Here is an 11572-nt window from a genome sequence, read left to right as displayed (position 1 = left end):
CCTGAACGATACCGATATTTTCCCGATCTAAATGGTTCATTTTCGACCCTCCGATTATGTCCCGATTGTTCCTATTTTTGCATATCCCGTTTCCGTTTCCGTTCAGTTGAGAAAATATGAAAGTAAAAACGGTTAAGGGTTTTTCCGACCGTTGCTGTCCGTTTTTATCTCTAAATGAGAATAGCCGAGTAAAGATAAAGCCCACATGCACCTAGCACAGATCTTGGTAGGTGTGATCGTTTCTGTGTTGATGGAATAGCTACAATTTTTTTTATAAATTTTATTTTTTAATATTATCAAGAATATATGACTATTTAAAAAATTGCAAGTCTAATCTACGATCGCCCGTTTAACGAGAAACAATAAATTCTCGTTCGTTGAACAGTTAAATATGTGATTTTTTATAAGTCTGACGGTCGGTAAATTAAATAACTAGAGGATAAAGATTTCGTCCGTTCAGCGGATGTGTGAGCGGCTAAAAACAAATACCCCACGCAACACACTAAACGAAACCGAAAACCTCCCCACCAATCCAAGGTTTCGAACGCCCGCAAAATCCTTCCGAACGGTGGCCAGAATTTCGAAATCCAAATCGCTGCCCCACCTCCCTCCTTCCCATCCCACGCCGCGCGGCTCCTCCCCCACGGCCCCACCTCCATTTCCCAGCCCCTCTTAAATTTCGAGCCCTCCCCTCTCCACACGATTTGCACACGCTCCCCTCGCCGCACCGCACCTGATCCGCGCCGATCCCCCCTTCTCGGCTGCCGCCGTCCGGCGTTCCGCCGAGAGCATGGAGTACGGTGGCATGGACGCGCTCCCCGACGGCGTCGTGCAGCGCATCCTCTCGCAGCTGAGCAACGCCTGCGACATCGCGGCCTGCGCCGGCGTCTCCCGCTGCTGGCGCGACAGCGTGCCCTTCCTCCCGGCGCTCTACTTCCCGCGAGGCGCCTTCGACGGCGCGGCTCCTGGAGGCGTGGTGGCCGCGGCCGACGACGCCATCGGCCGGATGGTCGACGCCGCCGCGCGGCTCGAGGAGCTCGTCGTCTACTGCCCATTCTCCACCGCGCTGCTGCCGACGTGGCTCGCGGCGCGGAGCGCCACGCTGCGTGTGCTCGAGCTGCGGGTGGACTCCGCCGACGCCGACAAGTGGGGCCACCTGGACTGCATCGGGGTGAACGCGGGCCTCGAGGAGCTCAGACTGTGGGGGCTGACGATGTCGCGCCCGCCCGCGTGGGGGCGGATGGAGTGGCTCCGCGTGCTGGAGATCGTCGGCGCCGTGCTTGGGGACACCGCGGTCAACGGCGCCGTCGCCGCGTGCCCCAACCTCACTGACCTCTCCCTGCTCGGGTGCGAGTGCGCCGGTGAGGCGGCCATCTCGCTCGCCCTGCTCGAGCGGTGCCGGCTCGACTTCGTCGGCCCTGGCAACTGCTCCCTCAAGCTCGCCGCGCCCCGCGTCGAGTCCCTTGAGGTTCAGGGCTTCAGCTGGATCTCGCTGCGAGGCGGCGACCGTCTCAAACACTTCACTATCTCCAAGAACACTGGTACGATTCGGCCGGAAGCCCTTATGCGTTCCTCTGCAAAACCGATCTGGTCCGTTTCACATTGCCTGATCTATTCGTGGAATGGTTTAGGTAGGGTGTACCATGTGGAGACGGGAAATCTTCCGGAGTTGGAGCAGCTCTCGCTGCGCGGCGTCCAGTGGAGCTGGGGAGCCATCAGCTCGGTGCTGCTGTGCGCGAGCGAGGTGAGGCACCTGCTGATGAAGATTGAGTTCTGCGGTGATTTCGATACGCTCCAGCCATTCCCGGAGGTCGACCTCGTAGAGTTCTTCAACAGCCACCTGAAGCTTCGCAAGTTTGAGATCCATGGTGCCATGTTCGCCGCTCTTTGCCAGAAGAACAGCTTGAAAAATGTGGGTCATGTCATCCTGCTTGTAAATCGTAATGTTTTACTCTAGGTTGGTGGATGCCATATCTAATTTTGCTCTGCCAATGCAGTTGGATTCACGGTTCGCGATACCTTGCTTGGAAGAGGTCCTGGTCACCGTGCGCTCACCTCTGAATGCTGAGAAGAAGCTGAGCACCCTTGAGTCCCTTGTCAGGTACAGTGCGAGGCTGCGGAGGATGGTCATTAGGATCTCGCAGATGAAGAATTGCCATGCGGCCGCTGATGATTTCTTTGAAGAGATTTGCAAGTTCACGTACATGAATAGCGGGAGAGTGTGCATAGAATAGAAGAGGTGCTGCATAGTGCCATTCTTCAAGTGAGTTGCGGCTGAACACATGCAATTTTTACTCAATGGTGTTTGTTTAGGACAATTTTATTGGAGGTTTGATTGTGCTGTTTGTTGTACCTGGAATCTATCAGCACTTCAGCACGCCTAGAAGTCAATTTGGTTCTATTTTTCACTAGTCTAAGCTTTGTGCTTACGCCTAGAAGTCAATTTGGCTCTATTTTTCACTAGCCTAAGCTATGTGCTTGGAAACTGCACTGTTCTTTGTTTCCTGAAATGTAATAAACTCCTTTGGTTTGTTGCTGTACCTCTAACTATGCTTGATTTAAACATTTAGATCATTGAATAGAGCCTAGACCGATGCAAAAATATAGGAGGGAGGGATAGAGATCCTCTGTATTACTGCAGTACTGTAGAGGGTCCAGATCTAAAAATATATGGTTGATTTCAGTGGTTATTGGGTTGAATTAATGTTATACTCTGTACTATGTAGGGTTTAATTTATTGTTGGTAACCGTTTAGTTTGTGGTTACCGGACGATTTGGTCAACACCGTATTCATAAATCAAGCGATTACCGATCAAACTCACTCAAACTTTATTTTTTTTTGAAAATTTAAAGAAATTTGATCGGTTTCTACTGAATTCCACCGAATTACTGTATGGTTACCGCGGTAACCCTAGTTTACCACCAGTGGGCGGTTTTCGAGGTCCGAACGGATTTGTAAACATTGGTACTATGTTAGCTATCAGAATTTCCAAAACAAAAGGATTAATCATGGACTTAGCAATCTTTTGCTACACTACCGATTGGCCGATGGGTTCCACCGCCGATGTGGATTCAAACTTTCACCAGCGCTGCCCCTGCGATGATCCCTTCGGCGCACACTACTACTTTTGTTGTATTCAATAGCTGATTGGCATTATCGACAGAATTGCAATCTAGTGACAGTGACTTCAATCTTGCAGTAGAAATTGCTTGTCAATAATGTGGCACATCAATGAAAAATTCTAGATATTCAATGGAGAACCAATTTACCATTGTTGGGGAATATCCCACAATCCAAATTAGCACCATCCACTTGCAGGAAGACAACTAACGAACATACCCAGACAAGATAACTTATTGATCTGCATCTTGACATCCCTACAATCCTACTAAATGAAGGGACCCTTGGAATGACTTATTCCCTAATAGTATGTGCTGGCACCAAAGATCATGTTTTGGAAATTTAGAACCCAAACCGTAAGTATTTGACACATCAATGGAAAAGGACTACTTATCAAACAGTGAGGGTATGGACGCAAACAATATAAGAGTTGTTGGTGAAATATATCAGCCCACGTATAATACTAAGGTAATGCTGTCAAGAGTGCAGAAGCTAAGATTTCCAAAGGCCGTGAACCCCTCCGGCCACCATCTCTCGGGACAGGGGAATAAGCTAGCCTCCGAAAACAATATCAGCAAAAGGAGAACACCAAAGGTAACTGGTCTGACATGAAGTGACATGCAGTTAATGCTGGTGCAAGTTGTGGCCTTCCTGATATCATAGCGCAAGTGGGAGCCAGCTGACACCTTGGACAGTGCAGCGTCGCAATAGACGACCAGTTGAGTACCACGCCCTTAGGGCCAATTGTACCATTGTATTGTCATAGTAGATAATATTTTCTGAGATAAATGCATCCTACCTAAGCCCATGTTGTGCGATTTGACTGGCCCTAGGCCCCTGTGATATAATGATTTTTTAATCGCTATCTCTGAACGACAATATAAATACAGACCTATGGTTATCAGACCAGGGGACCAATCTTTTTGACTATCAACACGTTTTTGGTTCTTCCTCCCCTCTACTTATTCAAGCTTGAGTCTCCTCTCTAGAAGAGACTCTCACCGCATTTTGTTCGTTTGAAGACATCTTCGCTTCCGTCAACATCGCACCGTCTGTGGGTAGGTGAACATTGAAGTTCTAGGGGAGGTAGGACACCATCAAAGACCACTAAGGTGCTTCCCCAAGCAGTCGTTTCCATCGTTGCACCCATGTAAACGTATGCATGGCAACCGCGATCGGGCACACCATGTGCACCCACCAGTCCCACAGCTATGCGGAACAGCAACCATCCGACCACCATCGACCCAAAAACTTGGGTTGGCATGAAGGCCCAAGCCGACGCAGGGATGTTCCAACAGTGGCGCAACAAGGACCCTGTCGCATCCCAGAGGGTTACAGCCGAGGCTGCAGCCAGACAGTCTGTCCTCCAATGGTTCTGGGTGCTCGTGCCTAGGGGCACTCATGCGTGGGCCCGACCCTTAGACGCCTCCTGTGATGATGCCTAGGGAACCTTCATCGAGCCAGTGTTCTTTGAGAGCTTGGTTGCCTGGCGGCCCCAACGGCCTCCCTGCGGGGAAGCAGGCTCTAGGGAGACCACCGGCCCCAAGGGGTGTAGATCTCGCCGACACCCTTGGCATCGACCACAAGCTCTGGAACCACCAGAATGGTACTGGTGCATCCTGCACGGACCAAAACGTGGCCATAATATAGACAACTGTCGAAACCTCATAGCTTTTCGGGAGGATTACCTTAAGAGATAGATGGGAGCAAGGGAAAAAAGCTGGCGATAGGCGACCCAGGGGTCGTGTAGCGGGCTGCCAGGTGGGCGGCCGGGCCTTACCAAGCCCCCTTCAGCCTGTTATGAGGACTGAGTCGTGAAAAGACCCTAGCCATAAATAGAGTTTGGCAAGCCTCCAATGTAGGGGGCCCCACCTGAGCCTTCGGAGCAGTTGGGGCCCACAACATGCCTTCCCCATCGGTTCGACACATGTGAGATTGGCCGTAGTGAAGAGGTGCAGGGCTCTGGCAATAGGGCTTTGGGTCCTCCGGATGCCCATGCAGCCCACACCCTTCGGTAGGTAACCTAGGCCGGAGAAGCCAACCATTCTATCGTCTTCAGGCTGCGTAGTTCTTCCTGGCCTTTAACCTTACTATGGAGGCCTCTTTTTGGCAAAGATACATTCAGTTATGACCACCTAGCAATAGCTTACCTAGCTAGTTAGTATTTATACGACAAAGTCACCGTACTTTGAAAGTAGCTACCTTATCTGATTGAAAGTCTCCACGACAGATAGCTGCTAGGTAGCAACAAGATACCATAAGAGTTAAGTTATATCTCTGTTCAAACAATAAACAGTAAAGCCTAAGTTATATCTATAGTCAAGACTTAAGTTATATCTTAGCTAAAATAAGGCATAAAGATTAAAAATCTCCCACCGATGGTTTAGTGTTGCTGGTGGAGACATCTTAAAAAAAAACCTCCCCACCAATTGCCTATCCTCGATGGCGGAGACATCTTAAAAAAAACCTCTCCACCAATGGCCTAGCCTCGATGGTGGAGATATCTTAAAAACCTCCCCACCGATGGCTTAGCCTCGGTGGTGAAGACATCTTAAAGAAAACCTACTCACCGATGGCTTAGACTCGGTGGCGGGGACATCATAAAAAACCTCCCCCATCGATGGCATGTGCTCGGTAGCAGAGATACCTTGAAAATCCTTTGACAGATCATAGGGGTAATCCCCGATGTCATAGAGGTATAAAGAAACCCTCCGCAAGGTCGTAGGCGAAAGCTCCAATGCCGTAGAGGTACTAAAAACCCTCCGATAGGTCGTAGGCATAAGCTCCGATGTCGTAGAGGTACAAAGAAACCCTTTAACAAGTTGTAGATGAAAACCCCAATGCCATAGAGGTACTAAAAACCCTCCAATAGGTCAGGCGTAAACACCGATATCGTAGAGGTAAGAAAAACCCTCCGACAGGTCGTAGACATAAGCCTCGATGTCGTAGAGGTACAAAGAAACCCTCCGACAGGTCGTAGGTGAAAGCCCTGATGCCGTAGAGGTACAAAGAAACTCTTCGGCTGGTCGTAGGCGAAAGCCTCGATGCCTTAAAGGTACTGAAAACCCTCCAACAGGTCATAGGCGTAAGCCTCGATGTCATAGAGATACAAAGAAACCCTCCGACAGGTTGTAGGTGAAAGCCCCGATGCCATAGAGGTACAAAGAAACCCTCCGTCAGGTCATAGGTGAAAGCCTCGATGCCATAGAGGTATTGAAAACCCTCCGACAGGTCATAGGCGTAAGCCCTGATGTCTTAGAGGTATAAAGAAACCGTTAGACAGGTTGAAGGTGTAAGCCCCGATGTTGTAGTGGTACGGAAAACCCTCCAGCAAAGTTGAAGGCATAACATCAATGTTATAAAGGCCTAGCCATCGGTTTCACCTTCGGCAACTTATGTTGGTTTCCAGATAGCCCTAGCTTTAGAGCCTCGCTAAGGCTAAGGGTCGAGGGGGTCGCAAACTGCCTCCCTCGGTCTAGCCATCAGTTTCACCTCTGGTAACCACTGTAGGGCGCCGGATGGCCCTGCCACCAGAGCCTTGCCATGGCTAAGGGCTGAGAGGGTTGCAGACCGCCTCCCTCGGCCTAGCCATCGGTTTCACCTCCAGCAATTGCCAACGGGCTCCGAATAGATTGCTTTGAGTCAAAAATTTGGAATAAATTTGGAGAGAAGTTTGTGCTGGCATCATATAGAAGAATATTTGTGTCATGCTGGAACCTTGTGGCAGCAAGGACTGAGGGGGTCGCAAACTGCCTCCCTTAGCCTTAATCGTTCGCTTCACCTCCATCCACCGCCACTAGGCTCTAAAACTACCTCGCCTCCATCAAAGAGCCCTTCTCATGGCCCCACTATCGGCTAGACCTCCTCCGCCAGGAACGATGAGGTCACTATCCCCCGCCAAAGACGTTGGGATCCAAACCCTCTGTACATCGATGACACCTACCTTGGTTGCATTGAGGTTTAAACCTGTGTAAGACATCACTCTAGTCGCCCCTAAAACACAAAAATACATACAATTGTACTCTCCGACCGCTAACAACCGCTGCATGCGAGGGGGCCAAGGAAGGTAATGCACTGGAGCTTAGGTACATACAAACAAAAATGTCTGGCTGTATATCCGAAGGATCACCATACACTTCGATCAAAGGGACAAAGAAGAAGAAACACAAAGTGGACCCAAGGACTTAGTTATATTAATAAATTTTACATCCAAAAGATACTTTGCCTTCCCGAGTTCCTAGTATCTGGACTACTCAGGACTAAAAGGATTGACTGGGAAGAAAGGTACAAGCCCTAACAGCGGCGCATGAAGCGGTGTATGTGCTTCATCTAAGGCCTACCACTGCGGAGGCTAATGCAGTATCCAGCCCCACGTTGTCAGAGGACGAGGACGAAGAGGACTCTTCCACGGCCTTCCCTCCTTTCCCCTTGGCCTTCTTCTTCTCCACCTGGGCTGCCTTCTTCTTCGCTTCTGCCTTCTCTTCCTCGTTGATCTCCTTCTCTAAAAGATCCCAATTGACATCCTCTTCATTGTCATGATATTGATAATCTCAACTAGAGCGACCAATCGGATTAGAGATCGAGATGGAGTGGAGGGGGGTGGTTTTCTCTGCAAGGATGGAAGCATGATATTGGCTGACTCTAACCTTGCAAATACGCCAGCGGGACCGCTCACCCCCAGAGGCACCACTACATACGGATCTGGCACTGGTGCTAGCAGTGACCTCACCCCAGTCGAGCCAGTCAAAATCATTGACATCTCAAATGATGATGAGGAGGACGCCATGATCAAATTGAAGAAGAATTGCTCCCTTACACAGCAATGAAGGATCAACTGGGTCGACCCCAACCTTTATAGCCAAACCAATTGTTTGCGCACGCCTAAGGAAGGAAACATAACCACCACGGGTATCGTGCCGTGGCCTTCCAATTATTATCCTAAGGGGCCGTGGCCACATCCCGGTCAATTCCATGCACACGCAGCAACTCCCTGCAGCAGCACCTTAGTTTTTTGTATACACATCCCGTCACATTTATTAGTTGAATCCCTTTTGGTGCATGCAAAGGCAACTAGCACAAGACCTAGGAGAACCGGTGCATTACCCCGTCAGACGCACTAACATTACCACACGCCATTAAGCACTTGTGCCAAAAAACGGGGAGAATATCTTGCCTCTGCACACGATCTCCATTATGACGGTTCAAATGGCAAAAGGCTCGCCATCAGAGAAGCTGAAGAGCTTGCTCTGACCACCGCAGGGCTTCAAACGGCCTTCGGCTCAAACGCCTCTATGCCTCCGGCCTCAGCATGGGCTTCAGAGCACATTGCCTCCATTCAAACCTCGATGGCCTTTGGCTCCAACACCTCGACGCCCCCAACCTCAGCATGGGCTTCAGAGCACATTATGTCTGTTTGAACCTCGACGGTCTTTGGCTCCAACACCTCTACGCCTCCAACATCGGCATGGGCTCCGAAGCGCATTATCTCCGTTCGAACCTCGATGGCCTTTGACTCCAACACCTCTACGCTTCCGATCTCAGCATGGGCTTCGGAGCACATTGCCTCCGCTCGAACCTCGATGGCCTTCAGCTCCAACACCTCTACGCTTTCGGCCTCAGCATGGGCTCGAGAGCACATTTTCGTTCAAACTTCGACACCTTCGACTCTAACACCTTTATGCCTCTGACCTCAGCACGAGCTCTAGAGCTCATTGCCTCCTCTCAAACCTCGATAGCCTTCAACTCCAACACCTCCGTCCTCGGCATGGCCTCCAAAGCGCATTGCCTCTGCTCAAACCTCAACGGCATGTGGCTCCAACACCTCTATGCCTTTGGCCTTAGCAAGGGCTCTGGAGCGCATCGCCTCTGTTCGAACCTCGACAGCCTTTGGCTCCAATGTCTACCACATCTCCAACTCTCGTCATTGTACTTTGGATCACATAGTTTTCTCCGGGTTACGCCCTCTCCATTTGGCTTCGTCACCATCGCTTACAATCATCACCGAGAGGATCTTCAACGATTAGAAGTTATATTAGAATATCCTGGCTATGAGGCTAGGCTAAAGATAGTTCTTTCTACATCTGCTCGCCCCTCCACACCTCGGGGTGAGCAGATGAGGGGTACTATTGAGGGAAATATCTCAGCCCATAGATAATACTAAGGGGATGCTGTCAAGAGCTTTTCCGAAGCTCTTGGACTCCAGATTCCCTTCAGAAGCTAAGGCTTTCGAAGGCCGTGAGCTCCTTCAGCCATCGCCTCTCGAGACAGGGGAAGAATCTAGTCTTCGGAAGGGATATCAACAAAAGGAGATCACCAAAGGCAACTGGCCTGACATGAAGTGATTGACAGTTAATGCCGGTGCAAGTAGTAGCCACCCTGACATTCCAGCGTAAGTGGGAGCCGGACTGACACCTTGGATAGCGGTGCCGCAATAGGCGACCGGTTGAGTACCACTGCGTTAGAGCCAATTGCACAATTGTATTGCTATAGTAGATAATATCTTCTGATTAAGGGTAAATGCATCGTACCTAAGCCTATGCTATACGATTCGATCGGCCTTAGGTCCCTGTGGTATAGTAATAGTTTGTATCGCTATCTCTGTAAGGGTATGCTTGCACATTTACACCCTAAACGACACTATAAATACAAACCCATGACTATCAGGCTAGGGGTCCAATCTTTTTGACCATCAATACGTTTTTGGTTCTTTTTCCTCTCTACTTCTTCTTTTTCAAACTTGAGTCTCCTCTCTAGATGAGACTCTCGCCGCACTTCGTTCGTGGAAGACATATTCTCTTCCGTCAACAAGAGCAAAATGAACATGTAACTCATTTTATGTGTACCTCTTTAAATCCACATGCTAGGCCAAAAATGTTACCAACTCTAATCACAGAATTGCTTTATACACCAGAAAAAATTCCAGATCTCATCTCAAGCCAGTACTTGTAGTATGTTTTTCCCCAACTACTTTACAAGCGTTGTCTAGATGAGTTTCTTCCTTCGGAAGAACCGTTTAAGATGACACAATTGCAAAACTGAGACTGTGATACAGACAGCAAAGGACATAAGGCTCAGCCATGTGATCTTAACATGCGTGCACTCGCTCACATCTCTCATGTCCGCTTCTCTGCATCGAGAACCAACTTGTCATCTAGACCGTCGTAAATGTATAAAATGTGACTTAAGCTTACTTACTTTGATCTAAGGTGGTCTAAGTTTCCATGGATTGCTTGAACAGCCATTTCTAGTTTGACAAGCTCTAGAGTATGAAATTCAGATTGGGAAAATGTTTACATTGGCATGTTAGATTCCTTGATCCCACTGTGCTCACCTCAAGCTTTTCTTTGTTAGCAATAGAGTCCCAATCTTTCGCTGCGATCCCAACTCTCCAGTCAAGATTGAGGTTGATCACCATGCCCTTTTCCACACTCTCCGCCCAGAAGCAGGCGAGGTAGATCCCAGATTGTGCCGTGGTAAACGCAAACTGGCCATGGGTAACTTTGTCGGCGTGGTGTAGGACGTCCCCGTCACCTGCAAGAACAATCCAGGAAGAAACTGCAGTGGTAATGCACGATCACTGCATATTTGCCTCAACGACACGAATCAGCAAACGGACTCTATGATCCATTTGCTCTTGTGATGTTTGTGTGTGTTTGAAGAGGAACTGCAACGCAGCGGTGTGCGTCCCATTCGTGCTTGCATCAGTATTATCTTTTTAATCCATCTCGAATTCTCGGTTACGTGTTTGTACCTTGGCGGAGACCATGGGGCGGACGGGGTGCTCCTCGAAGAGGATGGGGTAGTCGCCGATGACAACGGCGTTCGACTGGATCTCCTCGGACAAGCACTTGGTCGCCGTCGTCGCCAGCTCCAGCCACACCGCCCCGGCGCCCCACGCAAGCCACCACAGCGTCACCGCCGCCACCGCGCTCGCCCCACCTCGCCCCATCGATGCTACCACTACCTGAGGTTGCGTCAATTCGTCAAATGCTCTTTACATCTCCAACGTGGTTATTCGTCCAGACGGGCTCGTTTGGTTGGATCTGGAGTTGCCGAGGAAGTCGGGAGCTGGGACGGGTCAAGTATATGACGTCCATGCAATGCAAGCACCCCGTTTTGCCTTCATGTATTCGTCTCGCACACAGCATGAAACACTTCAACGGTAACAATCACTACAACCGTTAAAATAGTAAATGGCATTCAAGACACCTAAAATCAATCGGAGATTTTAGGCACCACTATTTCTAGGCGAATTTTGCCAAAGGATATTGATATTTGTAGGCATTTGTCATTTCACACCAAACTCATTGTATTTAGCTAATGGATGCTGCAAACTCGTTGCCGTATGCCACAGGACGCTACCGCCATTAACATATGTTTTTTGAGAAATCTGGAGAGAGATAATTTAAAAACCCTCGATTGCCTCTACTCTCAAGAAATGGAGGCGATGAA

General features: G+C 49.4%; 2 protein-coding genes across 2 annotated transcripts; one reads left to right on the top strand and one right to left on the bottom strand.

The window, feature by feature from the left end:
* The first annotated feature begins 642 nt into the window (after positions 1 to 642).
* LOC133899167 (F-box protein At1g10780-like) lies at positions 643 to 2621 on the top strand. The gene is made up of 3 exons (XM_062340129.1): positions 643 to 1541; positions 1632 to 1912; positions 1998 to 2621. Exons 1-3 carry the CDS (start codon positions 791 to 793, stop codon positions 2232 to 2234), a joined length of 1269 nt encoding a protein of 422 aa, XP_062196113.1. The 5' UTR covers positions 643 to 790; the 3' UTR covers positions 2235 to 2621.
* Positions 2622 to 10102: 7481 nt separating this feature from the next.
* Positions 10103 to 11069, bottom strand: LOC133898356 (transmembrane emp24 domain-containing protein p24delta3-like). The gene is made up of 4 exons (XM_062339024.1): positions 10862 to 11069; positions 10438 to 10651; positions 10316 to 10384; positions 10103 to 10247 (listed from the first exon to the last, which is right to left on the bottom strand). Exons 1-4 carry the CDS (start codon positions 11067 to 11069, stop codon positions 10103 to 10105), a joined length of 636 nt encoding a protein of 211 aa, XP_062195008.1.
* Positions 11070 to 11572: the final 503 nt, after the last annotated feature.

Source organism: Phragmites australis, chromosome 18 (assembly GCF_958298935.1).
Source record: "Phragmites australis chromosome 18, lpPhrAust1.1, whole genome shotgun sequence".
In the NCBI taxonomy this organism is placed as follows: domain Eukaryota; kingdom Viridiplantae; phylum Streptophyta; class Magnoliopsida; order Poales; family Poaceae; genus Phragmites; species Phragmites australis.
The sequence above is the reverse complement of the archived record's forward strand: the minus strand, read 5'-3'. Positions and strand labels throughout refer to the sequence as shown.